This window comes from Pseudorca crassidens, chromosome 6 (genome assembly GCF_039906515.1).
Source record: "Pseudorca crassidens isolate mPseCra1 chromosome 6, mPseCra1.hap1, whole genome shotgun sequence".
In the NCBI taxonomy this organism is placed as follows: Eukaryota; Metazoa; Chordata; class Mammalia; order Artiodactyla; family Delphinidae; genus Pseudorca; species Pseudorca crassidens.
Genome location: NC_090301.1, coordinates 39,106,690 through 39,125,035, shown reverse-complemented (window position 1 = coordinate 39,125,035; position 18,346 = coordinate 39,106,690). Strand labels below are relative to the sequence as shown.

Here is an 18,346-nt window from a genome sequence, read left to right as displayed (position 1 = left end):
TTTTGCAATCTTACAGACTCATAAGAGTGGGAATCTGACTCAGACTAAGAAAAAACAAAAGAAGGATTTCAAGTTCACCAAAATGATTAACAAAAAAACAAAAGAAAGATTTCAGGTTCACCAAAAAGATTAATTAGAATGTGTCTATAGAAGTAAATCATTGAACTTGTTAATGATTAATGAACTTGTTAATATTAACTTGTTAATAACAAGATCTACCGGACAAAGAAGTCTTTAGATACCACAATTTCTACATGATGCAGTGATTCTCAAACTTCTAGCTGTCCAGTATACTGGAGGGACACCACTCATTCATTTCTATCAGTAATACTGACCCATTATAGCAAGGACTGGAGGCAGAGGTCCTTCTCAAATAAGCTTTTGATATAACCCTACTTCTCTCGAGAATTACTGAGATAATACTTTAATTTTAACTTTGCTTAAACTACAGTAAATCTTTTACTTGCATCAAATTATGTTTCATTATGAACAGCCTTTCTGAGAAGTTATCATATCGCAAATGACGAGTCAACTCAAACCTTAAAGAATTTTCCTAAAGCCAGATAATCCAACCCATCAGAACAGTTGAAAACAACACATTGTTTGGCTACAGCTTTGGCTAAATCTTTTGTAGTTTCAGTCTTTCCAGTTCCAGCTGGCCCCTCAGGTGCTCCTCCAAGGTGCAGATGAAGGGCTCCAAATAAGGTTCTGAAATATAATAAACAATCTTTGTTGAATAATGTGATTTTTATATACATTCTGAAAAGAAGAAAAATTTAAGCTGAGAGCCAAATTTTCCACTTCCCCATCAATAACTCCTTCCTTCCTACTAGTCTATGAAAATCTTTGGGCATTACTTTTGTCTGTTATTATGTTTTACTTCTGAATAGCTGTATATATATATGACAAAAGCAGAACAAATTCACTTTTGAAATTCAGTGCTGACTTCTGGTCAATACAGAGAATTCAGCTGACCCTGAGTCACCAAATCCCCCTACTGCAAGCATATGGAAATGCTACATAAAAGAAAAATATAACAACTTTTGAAATATATAGCCATTTTTGAACGAATGAAAAGGAAATTATCAATGAAGAGGGAATGCATAGCTGGAAAAGTAATTAGGTGCTAGAGCTGTAGAGGTGCACATTGGTTTGGAATTTGCATATAAACACAAGTGTATTTATACCCACATAGAAAATAAATCCTTAGAACTGAGCAAGCTGAGGAGCTGGAATGGATTCACTATTTAAAGCTAGAAGACTTGAAAGGCTGCCTTGTGTGTAAATGGGAACTAAAATTACTCCAGCAACCTACTCAAGAGACAAAGAAGAGTCAACTAAGGAAGAGACAGGAAGCTTACCCTTCATACAGTGCCCAACGAGAAACCTACATTTCACGGAGGGTGGGATCCAGTTCCCATTACTGATGGGCCATGAACCCAAAATGAGAAATTAACATTAAAATTTTGTTCTGAAAACCCTAGAGCCCTCCACAGAGATAAATGTAAAACTGCTCCACATGGACACCTCCACAGGTGAGAAAATGTAAGACTACACGGGGAAACAACCCCTATTAAATTTAGCTCACAGCTAAAACTGGAAAGAGAGATCAGAATTAAGAATCAGACTTGCAGTGACAAAGGCAGTTGGACAATCGTCTGGGAGGGTTACTGCACATATGGCACTCTGCCTTCTTTGGTATCCTAGCAATTTTTTTAAAATAAGATTTTAAATAAAAAGCAATACACGTCGGGCTTCCCTGGTGGCGCAGTGGTTGAGAGTCCACCTGCCAATGCAGGGGACACGGGTTCGTGCCCCGGTCCAGGAAGATCCCACATGCTGCAGAGCAGCTAGGCCCATGAGCCATGGCCGCTGAGCCTGCGCTCCGCAATGGGAGAGGCCACAACAGTGAGAGACCCACGTACCTCCAAAAAAAAAAAAAAAAAAAAAAAAGCAATACACATCATAAAATTGTGGGGAAAAACAGAAGCCAATTTCATAAGAGAGGCAACATGGAATCTAGCAATGAAAAATACAATCACTGAACTTTTGAAAACTCAGTAAACAGAATAAATAGCAGAGAAAACCTAAAGAAACAGAATTATGCACTAGAAGATAAATATGAGGAAATCACCCAGGGAGAGAGGTCAACTATAAGAAAAGTTAAAGACATAGAAGAAAGAAGGAAGAGAATGGGGAAAAGGCAAAATTCAAAAAACAATGGCTAAGAATTTGCCAGAATTAAAGATATTAATTGAAAAAGTCCCAAGTAGGATAAATAAAAACTCATCCACATCTAGTAGCATCCAGTGAACATCAACAATAAAGAGAAAACCTTAGAAACCACAATGGAGAAAATTACCTATAAAGGAATAATAATTAGAATAACAGAATACTCAGCAGGAGCAATGAATGCCAGTAGAATATCTTTGGAGAGCTGAGGGAAAATTACTGTTCATCTACAGTTTTATACCTAGCTAATCTATCATTTAATAATCTAGTGAAGACTAAAAGAAAAAAAAAGAGAAGAAGAAGAGAAAGAGGCAATTTTAGATAAATACTGGTATAGCTCACTACTTGCAGAGCCTCACTTGAACAATTACTAAAAGTTACTGCCTAGTAAGGAGAAAAATTAAACCAGAAATCAGACAAAGAAAGAAGCAATGGCAAGTAAAGACACTGATAAAAGTTTTGGTAAACCTACATAAATATTAGTTGTAAAAAAATGTGTAACGGTATATAAACACAGATCGTTCTGTGTTAGAATTTTGACTAAAACCCCAAGCTGAGAGCTTTAAAATATTTAAAGTCAAGAGAATGCCTGCAGCTTCTCCTGATGGCAGAGTAGGAGAAAACAGGGATGGGAAGAAAGATCCACTCTTACTGATGGCAAAACAAATGTGTGTATCATCTGGGCAGACCTAGATCCCACTGGAAGGGAACCAGATTTGAGTCAAGCTGAATGGGACCCTGTGCAGGAGGCCCATGTAGAATCAGAGGAGACCCCAGGAAGAGGGTCAGTGTGTGGTGGACCTCAGCAGAGGCTGAAGCAAAAGTCACCAGCAGCCAGCCAGAGAAGGCATTTTCCGCAGGTGGGAGAAGCAGGTGACTGCAGATTCCCAAAGAACCCACATAAACATCCCCTGGGAGATCTGGTACATCTAGACTTGTGCCATCAAGGAAGGCACTAAACAGCCAGGAGATAGTTGTCACCCAAGACACCTGTCACCTATAAACCTACCTCTCCCTTTCCTTCTCCTCTCCTCCATCAACCCCCAACACTAGAGGAGCTAAAAGATGAGCTATTGAGGGATGAATGCAAAGGACAGGGACAAAAATGACAAAAGACTGACCACATTTACCTTCCCAAATGCAGGCCATGAGCTTGAGTCAAGCTCAAGCTGGAAGGGAAGGGATGTTTTAAACTGGCTGAAAAATAGTAACTTTCATTTTAGACCTAAATGGACTTTTAGTACCTGAAAATAATAACACTATTCATTAACATATTAAAGTCACCAGAAAGAGTAGGAATCTACCTTAGATTTCATCCAGAAATGGGGAAAATATTTGATAGAGCAAGTTTAAAAGAATGATGATAAAAAAGAACAAAATTGCTTTCTGCTCGCATCCTGAGACTGGTTTCGTCAATAAACTACTTACAGTTGAGAAAATGAAAAAAACAAAGTTTAATTTAGTATTTGACAATAATTTGGAGTATGGGAGATGGGACCTTGGCGTTAAACATAAAGGTCTTTTATTATTCAGAAGGACAATAAAAAACAATGTACATGTAAATACCTATGAGATACCTGATGGAGATATCCAGCAGGCATGTGTGTGGAGAAACTTAACAGGAGAGAGACCTTGGCTGGCGGTACAGGTTTGGGGATCTTCAGAATGTAGGCTGTTAAAGCCTAAGAATGGATGAGGACATTCAGGAAACCATGACGCAGGAAACAAAACAATACATGAAGACAGAATTCTAGAAAATTCCTTGGAGAAGGAATAAGGATGTCTCAAATGATCCAAAAGGAAGAGTCAGAAGTTTCAAGAAAGGAGAAATGAACAAAGTAAAAAAATAACAGGAACGCCTGATAATACTTCGAGCTCTAGAGCTGAGAGGAAGACGCCAGCAGAGAAAGAAATTGAAGGTCATGTTGAGACAAGAATTAAGGGTCTAGGCAAAGATAACAGAGGATACATTTGGTGCTTAAAAAATTGAGTAATTTAGGAGTGAGTGAAAGTTGTTCCAATTAGATCTTTAAATTAATGAGTTTACCTGTAACACCTGTCAGTGAGTGGAGTAATAACCAGCCTAAGAGAATTACCCAGATATTCATATCCATATCGTAAACCAGCATTAATCATCTTTGTTTCTAAATGATTGTCCTAGTACAAATCAGATAAAATGAAGTTAGCTTAAATAATAAAAATTTAAATAATATGAAACCTCAAGTTCTTAAATAATAGCCATGTTGTAAACAACAACTTTAAATTTCACTTTTCAGGCATCATTTAATTCAGTAGAAGAATTCAATATCTAATTTCCTTGGATAAGTAATTGAAGTCACTGGCTTCAATTTTCCCCGTAGAACAACTTTGGAAAGTGTATTTATTCTTTACCTCTCTTATATTTTCTTTTTTTAAACTTGCTAACACTATTTTATTAAGGTATAATTGACATACAACATTATATTAGTTTTAGGATACAACATAATGATTCCATATTTATATTTATTGCAAAATGATCACCATAATAAGTCAACATCCCTCACCATACAGTTAGAATTTTTTTCTTGTGAGGAGAACTTTTAAGACCTACTTTTCGCAACTTTCAAGCATGCAATACAGTATTATTAACTACAGTTGCCATGCTGTATATTACATCCCCATGAATTACTTATTTTATGACTGGAAGTTTTGACCTTTTGACTCCTTTCACCCATTTCTCTCACCTTCCCTACCCTCACCCCCAGGCAACCCCCAATCTGTTCTCTGTATCTCTCAGCTTTTTAATTTTTATTTTATTTTGTTTTTTAGATTCCACATATAAGTGAGATCACATGGTATTTGTCTTTCTCTGACTTATTTCACTTAGTATAATGCCTTCAAGGTCCATTCATGCTGCTGTAAATGTCAATATTTTTTATGGCTGAGTAGTATTCTATTACATATCTATATCTATATCTATATCTATATATATCTCACATCTTCTTTAACCATTCATCCATCAATGAACATTTAGTTTGTTTCCATATCTTGGCTGTTGTAAAAAATAATGCAATTAACATGGGTGTGCATATATCTTTTTGAGTTAAGTGTTTCTGTTTTCTTCAGATAAATACCCAGAAGAGGAATTGCTGGATCATACGGTAGTTCTATTTTTAAAGTTTTTTTTGAGGAGTCTCCATACTGTTTTCCATGGTGGCTGCACCAATTTACATTCCCACCAAAAGTACATGAGGGTTCCCTTTTTTCCAAATCCTTGCCAAGATGTGTTACCTCTTGTCTTTTTGAGAACAGCCATTCTACCAGGTGTGAGATGATATCCCATTGTGGTTTTGATTTGCATTTTCCTGACAATTAGTGATGTTGAGCATCTTTTCATGTGCCTGTTGGCCATCTGTATGTCTTCTTTAGAAAACTATCTATTCAGATTCTCTGCCCATTTTTATTTATTTATTTAAGTGTCCAAGAGGTGCTTTATTTATTTATTTAACATCTTTATTGGAGTATAATTGCTTTACAATGGTGTGTTAGTTTCTGCTTTATAACAAAGTGAATCAGCTATAATATACATATACCCCCATATCTCCTCCCTCTTATGTCTCCCTCCCACCCTCCCTATCCCAACCCTCTAGGTGGTCACAAAGCACGGAGCTGATCTCCCTGGGCTATGCGGCTGCTTCTGCCCATTTTTTAATCAGATTTTTTTTGCTATTGAGTTGCATCTGTTCCTTATCTATTTTGGATTTAACCTCTTATCAGATATATAGTTTGCAAATATTTTCTCCTATTCAGTAGGTTGCCTTCTCAATTTGTTGATGCTTTACTTTGATGTGCAGAAGCTTGATACAGTCCCACTTGTTTATTTTTGCTTTTGCTGCCTTTGCTTTTGGTGTCAAATTCAAAAAATCACCAAGACCAATGTAAAGGAGCTTACCACCTATGTTTTCTTGGAATTTTATGGTTTCAAGTCTTACATTCAAGTCTTTAATCCATTTTGAGTTAATTTGGGGGTATGATGTAAGATAGTGATACAATTTCATTCTTTTGCATGTGGCTGTCCAGTTTTCCCAACACCATTTATTAAATGTCCTTTCCCCATTTATATGCTTGGCTCCTTTGTTGTAAAGTAATTGACCATATATGTGTATGTTTATTTCTGGACTCTTTATTCTTTTCCAATGATCTATGTGTCTCTTTTCATGCCAATACCATACTGGTTTGATTACTTTAGCTCTGGTAGTATAATCTGAAATCAGGGAGTGTGATGCCTCCAGCTTTGTTCTTCTTTCTCAAGACTGCTTTGGCTATTTGGGGTCTTTTTTGTTTCCATAAAAAAAATTAGGATTGTTTGTTCTATTGTTGTGAAAAATGCCATTGGAATTTTGATAGAAATTGCATTAAGTCTGTAGATTGCTTTGGGTAGTATGGACATTTTAACAATGTTGATTCTTCCAATCCGTGAACACAGATCTTTTCATTTATTTGTGTCTTCTTCAATTTCTTTCATCAGTGTCTTATAGTTTTCAGTTTATAGGTCTTTCACCTTCTTGGGTAAATTTATTCCTAAGTTATTTTATTCTTTTTGAGCAATTGTAAATTGGATTGTTTTCTTACTCTTTTTGATAGTTCATTATTCTCCTATATTTTCAATCATTTGTTCAACTTGTTTTCACTGTAGAGGGAGTATTATCATCATCACCATTTTACAGATAAGGAAGCGGGTGCCTGAAGAGAGTAGGTAACTTGCCCAAGTCACACAACTGGTAAGGGGAGGATGTAGCATTTGAAACAATCAGTCTACAGTTTGAGCTCCTAACCACTGTACTCACGGCCTCATATGGTTTTCCAGGGTTCTGGTTCTTGTAACTCTTCTCTTCCCACTCCATACCTCCCAAAGCCTTTCACAAAAGTGAATATGATAACTTCTGAGTCTCTATCTCCAATCCTCAGCTCTCTCTTCCCATTCTCAGCAGGCCCAGTCTTGTTCACTGTACTGTTCCTGCTCCTCCTGCCTTCCTGATGGTGACTGACATCACCAACTACATAGATCCCCTGATAAAAACCTTCCTCCAGATCATGTTTCTGGTTAGTTCAATTGATCAACAAGAGGAAAGTTTAATGACTAAATCATACTAAAACAGTCTGATTTGTACACTCTTTAGATGCATCAGGAATCTAAGAACACAATTATAAACTGATTAGTTTCAACATTTTACAGATTCAGCAAGCATAATGACTAATTTCAAATGAGTAATTTTTTATAATTACTCATAGTTTGTGTGCATCTATATATGTATTTCTATGTAACTATACATTTGGATACAGATATAAACACAGTTTTCAAACACTTGACATATAGTTTTTGGCTGCCTTAATCTTCAATCTGGAGAATGCTTTTTAGGTATAGTCAGCCATCAGCTAAAATCCTAAAATCCTATATTACTGATACTATTTCTCATGTGAGCTAGCAAGCACAAATTATATACCTGTGAGCTGAAATTGCTGAGTAATAACATTCAGTGATATTACTTACTTGCCAATAGTACCTAAGCTGACTTAACCATTCAAAGTCAGAGTCATCACTAACTTTCTTTTTAACAAGTGTTGTGAGAACATCTCTAGCATGGACGTCCAGCACCACGAGGGCTCCCAGAGTAACACGATTCTGCTTGGACAATTTGCCACGAACCAAGGTGACAATATCATCAATTTGTTTGTTACATTTTTCCAAGTATTGCTCAAGAGACTGAAAGAAAATAAGATATAATTACTCAGTGTGATCAGAATCCTTTTGAACAAAAAATTTTTGACCTAGCATGTATACAGAGTATTTTCTACATTTTTATTATAACTTTCCATATGACATAACTTAAAAATAATCAAAAAAAATTTTTTTACTACAAAGGTATTAGGTGAACAAGCTCAATCAGGCCAGACATAGTTGACATACATGGTTTGCACCTACCCAACATCCCCTCCTTTCCATTTCTGCTCTTGTATGCTCTTGTGGTTTTGTGAGCTGTCAATCATATTGCCCCATCTCCAAGGCAATATGAAGGAGGGCATGTGTGACCCAACCAGAGCCAATCACACTTCTTTCCAGGGACTGCTATACAGATGGGAAGAAAAGTGCTTTTCACTAGGCTTGGGAGACTCTCAGAATGCCAATCCGAAGCTACTGAAAGCCTTCACCCCACTGCAGAAAAAAGCCTGACAGAGACCAGTAGAGATGAAAAATAGACAACAAAAGAGAAACTGCAGCAGTGATGAAGCCCTGAGATCCTGATTCCAAATGCTCTACCTTAGATCTCATGAATCCTTCTAGTACTCCTGTGTGAGCTTCTGAGTAGGATTTGTGCCACTTGAAATGTAAAGATCCTAAAACACAAAACAGCTAACATTTTAGTTTATGGTGAGCTAAGGCCAGTTCTAAGGATCAGGCTCTTTTGGGAGGGGTCTCTTTTCTGGTGGGTAAATCTGATCAGTATGTGAAAAAGAGAAGAGGGTTTAGGAAAATCAAATTAAAATCAATGAAAACTGCTGTGCCTAAGGGAAGTGTAAATATGCTGCAGCAGGCTGATGTGGTCACTTTTCCCCACTCTAATAATATTTAATAAGCATTGGGCACCAATGAGTTTATTTCACTCCTTTAGGACCAGGTTAAGTGGTAGCAATGAAACTAAAAATGAGGATTTCCAAGGATGAGAAAAGCTTAAAGGGTAGAGTTGGAGACTTGTTTCTTTAAGGGTCACTTTTATTACCCCTTGAAATATTTTATCCTTTTTTTTAGGAAGTCATTTTTTCAAAAGTTTGGTGCTTGAACACTATTCCATTTATATCATTTTCATAATTAATTGCTATTAATTTGTTTCATAAGTAGTGAAAAATAAAATTCTGTCCCACCTATGTCTAAATAACCCCAAGTGTTTAAATTCTTGGAGCCAATTGGTGAATTTAAGTATATTGAGTACACAGATTAGTAAGAATAGTTTTGCTCCCAAGAACACAAACTACGCCAGGTGGTGCATCTTAGTTTCCTAATCAGTAAAAGTCAGGATCTTTGAGAGCCTTACCAGTTCTCACATACTGTAGTTCAACACAAGGCATAAGATTAAACTTTTAATGTTTGGACCTGACAGTATAAATTATACGTCCATAAGAATTTGTTACTATTTACATCAGCAGAATGTATTTTGCTACACTAGAGAAACAGATTTAGAACTAAAATTTAGCTTCAAACTGTGATGAACTAAGTTCTTTAGGAACCATATTATAATAAATCAATGAGAATTCAGATGAGCTAGATTGAAAAAAATCATGATATTGAATCACTTTTGTTACATTTTATTCATTGTAAACTGTTCTGTACAGTGAACTAATGAATCTAAAGGTAACTATCAATACTTTATATAGTCATCCAAAATAAACCCTGTGTGGAATCATATTTTTATCATACCTAGTTCCCTCTACATACACAATGATAAACTGACTCAAAAATCATAGCAATATTTGCAATAACCCAAGCTCTGTGACAGTGGTGATTCTTCCATTCATTTTTAGCCCCTGTAATAGCTCATATACTGACTAGTTCCACAGTGACTATTCTTTGAATAAATAAATGGAAACAGATCCTGAGGGGAATGGGTCCTCTGGAAGTGGGACAGTACAACATGGTGCTATCATAGCATCCAGCTCCAGACAACTTGGAGTGTTTGCAGAGAATGGAAATGTCTAGTCTCCTCTGAGGCTGCCAAGAGTCTCCAGCTACTGAACCAAAGATATCAGTTTCGAGTGTGAACCACACATTAATTAAGGAAAAAGTCATCAACACACAGAATACTAAAACATGTGCTACCCTCCCCTGATAGAAACACATATTAAATCACCAGTGCTTTAGAATACTAAAACATGTGCCATCCCCTCCTGATGCTGCTACAGAACCTAAACAAACTGAATATGCATGAGATACAGACAGGGACAAGGTACACAGACAGCAGATGAAGGGCATATTGAAGCAGAGTATTCACAAGCAGAGGAAAAAGGAAAGAATTAATTTTTAAGGACACGTACAACGCTTAATTTCATTCCATGAAATTTAGCTATGTGAAACATCACAAAACACAACAGAAGAGAACAATCCAGCAAGTAACAGCGAAAAAGGCTGGCTAAGTTCCACTCAATTACAGCTTTAGAGGATCTACGTCTACGAAGCTGAGTCCCCCTGGAGTAGTAGTCACTCAAGGCATGGATTCTCATTTTGGCTTTCTCTGTGAACGGCTCCATACGTGCACCATATTACACGAGTGGGATAAAATGGAGTAAACTAATAAATAAGTGAATAAATAACCTCATCTCAGTATCAGTGGATACTGTTGTAAGCCAAAAAAAAATCTATTTGTATCTGTATAAAATATGCTAAGAACAATATGGTAAGAATTGTAGGCAGATAGCTTTGAGCAGAGGACATATTGAAATGGAATGACCTAAATTGTGTGTCCCTTGAGAAACAAATTATGCCTGGGAGATAAGTAGAAGCATGAAAGGTTTACACTTAAATTCTCTACCTCAACTCCTACCTGTTCCAGAGAAAAATATCGTTTTGACAGACGGGTGGAGGTTTAATAAACACCACGTTTAAATTGAAGAAATGTGGAAGATGCCTACAAATTTGTCTTATTTGATCACATTTGCTTCTTTGTTCCCTCTATTTCCCATAGTGATGAATGAGAAAGTTGGCATGGTGGTTTGGGGGACCAGCAAGCAAGGAGCGAGATCCATGTCCCCCAGTAACCCACATTGGCGACAGAGGAATCCCTTTGTGTGGGGAGGTGGCTGCGTGGTAGCTTAAAAGTAAAAAGACAAAATGAAGTTTCTGGACCCATTGGGGAGAAAAGAAACATGCACATAGACAGCCAAGAGCCCAGGAGTATCCCCAAGGGCTTACTGCTGTAAGGGAAACCCTCATTCCCCGTGCTCTGGTTTCCATGAGGAAAGACTTTTTCCTAAAAATCCCTGACTTCCTGCCCTATGCCCTTATCCTTTCCTCAGAGGAGAAATAAGTGACCTGTTGGTAAGTTGGAGTGAACTAAGCATGTGACACTCAGCTCCCTCCTCTACGAGACCTGCCTGCTTACAAAGAATACGAGTCTCTCTCAAACCCTACACTCACCAGTGCTCAACAATACCTTACAGACAATAATGCCAAACTCCATGTAAAAAATACATGAAAAACTCATGGTTTTAAACAACATCTGCAATTGCTAGATTCCAACTGACCTATCAGTCAACCAAAAGTTGACCTGCTTGGAATCCTACCTTATGGATAAGAATGCTGCTTCTGTTTTTATTATTATTTTAATATTATAATATTAAATATATATTTGTTAGAATAATTAATATTAAGCATCATTCAAAATATTATTATTTACTAAAAATCAGTACACTAAAAATTAAAATAGTCAAAATAAGTCAATTAATATCTTTTGTCTTCATAGGGTAGTTTTACTGAAGATATAAAAGAGAATTATGTTATGTATTTCCTCCTAAACTTTCTGAGTTTAGGACATTTCTTTGTCCTATTATCACTGTATTTTTAAAGGCATAAAAATGTATATAATAAAAAGATTGAGGCTCCAGTACGCTTGGCTTTTTGAGTGGATTGTCTTTATTTTTTTTTAGAATAATTGTATTTTGGCAATTATAACTATTTTAAAAATGCTGCAAAACCTGTGGGTAATAAAAGCTCACCTTTTGTCCTTTTGCAATAGCTGTTTGTACTTCTGTTGTCCAAAAGGTTTGGGATACACAGAGAACTGTCTGTCCAGGCCAATCTCTTACCCAGTTAATTCGTTCATGTTGTGTATAGGCAGAAAGTGCATCTCTAATTACCTAATTGAAAAAGAAAATGCTAAAGGTAAACAATTTCATACTTTACTTGAACAAGCTAAAACATGAAGAGCTAACTCCTGAGTGGATTATCTTGTACTGCTCAACTTCTTACAGCTTAGCCAATGATGAAGATCTAAAGCATGTAACTAGACAATTTCAAGTTTTTCCATACACCTGAGAGCAAAACAAATATATTACATAGCATTTTATTTTGCTGGTACATAATCTATTTGTGTGAACCACATTATATGAAATATTTCTTTGGCCAGTCGTAGCCAAAAATGTCCTGGGTACATCTGGACTGAACGCAAGCAATTTAATTACAAAACATAAGTTCAAATAATTCCAAAATGAGATCTATCAAATTCACACATATTTTCTTTGAACTTAATCAGATCCCCACTCAGCCATGTGTATATTTGTACATGCACACTCAAGCACCCTACACAATTCCTCTAAAGTTCCTCCTGTGTTTCCAGACCTCACTCCCTCTCAGTCCTGCAGTTTGATGCCCAAGGCTATGATGACAGGGTGGATATATAATTCATTCATGGAGAGTTGAGAGCTGTAAATTCAGGAAGCCTAAGTCATGTACTTTATTACATATGTTTTCAGTGAATTCATAGATCCACTTTTTCTATCAGCCATCAGTGGGAAACATTCCAATCTATTATATGTATCAATCAAAAATAGTAGCATCTATGAGGTGATAGTCACGTTAATGTCTGAATTTCAGAAAAGATTATCAAAATTACATTTTTCTGAGAAATATATAAGGATAGGCAAATCTTTCTGGATTTCTAGTTTAGCTAGGATATTTACGGAGTTGAATAGAAATGAAGGGCAATGTTGTCTATTGATAATAAAGAAAATGTAAAAGGCCAGAGGAAGCCACAGAAAGGGCAGGTGAAAAGGAGAAACTGAGAGATGGGAGGAACACAGGAAAGAATAGAAGGTACAGTAGAGAAACGCCAAAGATGGAATAAATATGTGTTCTAGAAGGACACTGTGGAGAGAATAGGAGGGAGGCATTAAAATCTAAATCACAGATTTCTATACAGTTGGATGAGGAGAAATATGAGTACATAAAGTTCTATAATATTGTATATAAAATATATTATTAAACTGTGTATGCCATATATGAAAAATAACATATTTTGGCAGTTGCAAGCTGCCAAACTACAGAAAACTGCAGTATTAAACCCATGATAATCCAGTAAGATAAAAGGGCAAAGGTGCCAACATGATTTTTTATTATTTAGAAATGACACAAAATTCACTTAATTTAGGCATGCAGTAGCCTTTCAAGCAAGCAAATACGTACAGCACAACACAGTAACACACATAGCTCCTATCTGTAGTATTTTACATTGCATTCACTTGCATTTTTCCCACCGACACAAACTTACACATGAACATTTGGGGAAGATATTTCCTAGCCGCTTACTTGCCACCCCATCTTAATGCTCTGAAATGGTAACCAAAATATTTTCTCTGAGTACTTTGACAAACAAAATTAAAAGAATAGTTGAAATAGTATTAGATATGTCTAAAATAATGAGTTACCACTGTATACATCAAGTAACAAACCATATAACCAATTCAATGCTGCTAAGTAGTGGTCCAAGTGAAATGCATTTAACTGCTGATAGCTGCGTAAATGGGAAAGCTGCTTGTCAATATTTATCAAGCCCTACGAAAGCTCATCCTCTTTTGCCCAGTGATTCTACATATGAGAAGTTATCATAAGAAAATAAATAATTCAATCAAAGAAACCAGTATGCATAAGGACATTCATTATCACTCAATCCATAATAGGGAGAAATGGGAACCTGTCCAAAAGATTTTGCATCTATTGAAAAAATACAAAGCAAGCAGATAATAAAATTATATTTAAGAGAAAGGAACATTAAGACACGTGATGTACATTAAACACCTAGATTCCAGTGAATTTTTCGATAATGTGTGACAGCATCTGAAAAATTCATGAAAACTGTTGTTGATTAGGGCTTGATGCCATATTTCCTTCTCATTCTTTCTCTCATGCTTCCCTGCTCAATCATGATTTTTATTCCTGGTAAGGAACTTGAATGCTAAGTCCACATTACAGTAAAAAATTAATTAACTGCTCAATTAAGCTCTATCTGCTCCCTCGGCTTAAAATTCTCTACTAACAAAAATAATTACAAATGGTTGAGGTGGTAATATGCTTTCTGAGATATGGAAAATATGAAGTTACTGTTAATTGTAGAAAATACTTATGATTTTCTAACATTTTGGTACATATTTTATATATTCACAGAACAAAAGGAACCACCAGAGGGGCATACATGTCAAGGAGACTGATGTGAAACTGCAGAGAGGTGCTTCCAAGGCGAGACTAAAGACAGACTATGCAGACCAAAGTGTGTCTAACATTGAAAGCACAAGAAATGAGACAGACTCATGACTAAAACCCAAGTTTGTTGTAGTATGTATGGTATTTTGTCCCACTTTTCAAGTGAGTCACTACAAAATTAGTATCAGAGACTATATCTTTGCCTTCAATCTATCTGTTACAATTGAATTGGTAATTCATGACTCACTTTTTCTAAATAAAAGTGCATTTATCAATAATACATTAACGTTCTATCATCTTTACTAGAAATAATAATAAATACAGTTGGCTACCTTATGGATGGATTTAATCATAACTCTCTCTAACTCGGCCAACCACTTCTCCACTTGACCTCTGGCTTTGGCTGTTGAAATGGTGTCTACGAGTTCCACCACTTCTCCTTCACTACTCTTCATGTGAGTGATGTCCAAACTTTCTGTAAATTCCACCTTTGCAATTCCTTCAAAACATTTCTTCAAGTGAGGTTGTACTCTGTCAGGAAAAAAAATGTTTAAGAGACTTAACCAAATAAAAGCAATTCCCTAAATATCAGTGTTCTTTGTATACCAATCTTCATTCAAAATTCATAAATGTGCACTATGTGTGAGGCCCCTGCTAGATGCTAGAGATGAAGCGCTGATAGAAAACACAGTCCAGTGGGAGATCATCATTAATGGAATAATCACAAAAAGATCTGTAAGATTACAATTATCCTAAGAGCTACATGAGGCTTTGTTTCCAACACAATGAATCAAAAGCTGTTAAAAGTAATACAAGGACCAAACCAATCTTGATCAACAGATAAAACACTAATCTGAAGAATCTTCAAATGCGCAAAAAGTAAGATATTTCAACTGGGATCTTCAGAGACTGCTTGCAAATTACGAACTAGGTTTAGTGCTTTAAGTAAGTCAACTACTTTGAAGGTGCCCAACTTTAGTCTATTCATTGTAATACAGATGGAACTGACTAAATTCCTCATTCTTGGCACGTTACAAATGACCAATTGAATTTATCTTTCAAACAGGCAAAAAATGGGCAGAGTATAAAAAGTCAGGTGGAAATCTGAGTCTAAATTTATCTTTTTGTCTGGATTACTTGTCTCCTACTTTGAAGGCACAAGACACAAAAGTGACAAATTTAACAAATATCTATTCACTGACTGATGTAAACCAGACAGACTCTCTTCTAAGGAACAGGGAATCAGCTGTGAGGGGGAGAAGGTCAAAAATCTCAGCCATCATGGAGCTTATGTTCTGCTAGAGGAAAGCAAACAGTAAACAAATAAGCACATTATAGAGTAAGCCAGATGATAAAAAGTGTGCTGAAAGAAAACGAGGCAGAGAAGATAATCAAGAAAGGTGAGTAGGGAGTGCTGGAAGGGGTGCCACTTTAAATAAGTGGCCAGGGAAGGCCTTCTTGAGTGGCAGATGTTTGAGCAGGTTTCCACAAAGATCTAGAGGAGGTAAAAGAAGTCTTATGGATATTTGGGTGAGGAGGATCCCAGGCAAAGAGAACAGTACACTGAGGGAGGAGGCTGCCCCTTTTATGGGAGAATTACAAGGACTGTAGCAGAATAAACAAGAAGAAAGCTAGTGGGGGATGACTAGGAAGGATCATGGGGGAGCACCTGCGTGGGTGACTGCAAGCCACTGAGAGGGCGCTGACTTTTATTCTGCATGGGACGTAGAAGAGGGATGTGTTCTGAAAAATCTTTAAGACAATATGTGATAAAATGAGAAATCCACTCCAAGGTTCATCACATTTGGAAAAATATCATTCAACGGTATTCCTTATGCTTTTAATAATTATTTAAGTTGATTATTGATATGATTTAGAATAGTCTTGAAAAAAGTTATTACATAAACAAAATCATATATATTTAAGTTCTGCATTATTCTGAAAATTAAAGGCAACAAACTTAGCCATGTATTATATACATATACTATATATGTATATCTTACTTACCTAGTGGGATCTTTAGTCTCAGACAGTATCTCAAGAAGTTCATCGTTAGACAAGAAAAAGAATCTGGGGAAGAAGAGACGCTTCTTTTCCAAATATTCATTAAGTCCTTTAAGAATGAGTTCCAATAGTTCATTAGATTTTTTCAGCCTCTCCAGCATTTTCTCAATAGTTACAACTGCCAGAACATGTTTATCCTAAAAATAAAAAATGTACAACTCAAAAATATTTGATATTCATATTGACTTTATATTCCTATTATTTTTGAGATTGCATGGTTTTAATATAACAAATGTTATTCAAAATTTAAAGTGAATACTTACTTATGTTTTAAAAGTACTCTTGCATAGTCTAGATCTAACCAGCCCTTTAATTGTGTAAAAGCCACGTTGACTTGGTCCTCATTGATGTTGGCCACAATTTCTCATGCTAAGTTGGGAACTGTGAGAGACAATGAGTGTGGCAGGAGTGGGGAGGGGGACACTATCTGAACTCACAAGAAGGACAGGAGGAAACAAAAGAGTATGAGATATGTTTGTCTATTGTTCTTCGAGGAAAAGTACTCTAAAAAGATGTCACCATTATAATTATTATTTTGAATATTATTGTTATCAATAATAATAAAATAACAATTCCTGTTTTATGAGGGTAGATAAAAATAAGGGGTTGGGAGCATGGAGGAAGGAGCTTTCCATAAAGATCTTACACTGCAAAGAACTACCTTTGGAACCGCATTATAACACTCTGCTTGTTGAAGGACTGAAGTTCAAGGTGTGTTCTTCCGGAACTCTCTAGAGACTAAGATTGTTCTACTTTCAAGGCATGGATTTCTGAACATTCTATCACTTGAAAGTGTCACCGTGAGCTGTTTGCTTTAAAGGGATTCAAACACAATCAAGTATTTTTAAAAGCTTTCTTTTATGCTGTAGGATTCAAAATAAGAATTATACCAAAAGCTGGTCTTAAGAACTGATATTTTAAGGAATAGTTTACTGATTTCTCAAAATACCCCTACAAGTAACCACCAGGCTTATGAAAATCTTTAGAAATACATATTAAAACACAATCTAGACAGAGCTGAAATAAAATTCTTTTTACTGTTTTTCCTTAACACATGATTGATGTCATCCAGGTCTAGTCTTGGTCTTATAATCCCAAACTCAGTGTTCACCACTGACACCAATGACAAAGAAAGAATTCTTTACTAAGTAGGCTTAGAAGTGTGAGAGAGAGGTGGCAAAACACATTAGAGACTTTAATCACCAGACCAAATAAACTTCATGAGAATACACTGGTACATTTAGAAAATTCACATGAAATTAAATCAAGGGAATATTGTTAAAAATTAAAAAGAATTTTAAGATTAACCAATTTAAACCTATTTTTGGTACTTAGCCAAAGAGAGTTTGGTACTGACTGTGAGATCAATCACAAATTTCAACTGTAAATTGTTTCACAGAGAAATTTTATTCTACTGCAGGAACATGTTTTTGTTAATATACTTTCAATGTGACTGGAAAGGAAAGACAATTTTCTGCTTTGTTTTGAAATATAACAATGTAACTTGGGAACACAGCAATTTAATCAAAGAACAAAATAATCATCATTAATACCTGTTGTTTTTTTTTCAGTAGAACAGGTTCACATGGAATATGCAACATATGCAATTCACTTATCTTTAAAGAGGCACAATTTTTTAAAGGCATTTTATTATATTTCCAAGAGTTTTATGTTTCAAATAAACATTTAAAAATGCACACAAAAAGAAGCATGACAGAGATTCAGGTCATAATTTAATGTTCAGTTCATTCGATAAAGTATGGAACAGTACCCTTGTACTCCTAAATTCAAAAACCAAAATGGTGTTCTTAGAGTGCCACCTTCTGG

At 35.9% G+C, this 18,346-nt stretch overlaps 1 protein-coding gene across 4 annotated transcripts in view; it reads right to left on the bottom strand.

Moving 5' to 3' along the window:
• DNAH7 (dynein axonemal heavy chain 7) overlaps window positions 1–18,346 on the bottom strand; it is a 247,269-nt gene that overhangs the window by 149,074 nt on the left and 79,849 nt on the right. For all 4 annotated transcript variants that reach the window (XM_067741149.1, XM_067741150.1, XM_067741152.1 and 1 more), the window contains 6 exons: window positions 16,463–16,656; window positions 14,788–14,986; window positions 11,977–12,117; window positions 7,763–7,975; window positions 4,280–4,389; window positions 540–708 (listed from right to left, as the gene is read on the bottom strand). In XM_067741149.1, coding sequence (XP_067597250.1) covers window positions 540–708; window positions 4,280–4,389; window positions 7,763–7,975; window positions 11,977–12,117; window positions 14,788–14,986; window positions 16,463–16,656 — 1,026 coding nt within the window. The remainder of the gene's footprint in view (window positions 1–539; window positions 709–4,279; window positions 4,390–7,762; window positions 7,976–11,976; window positions 12,118–14,787; window positions 14,987–16,462; window positions 16,657–18,346) is intronic.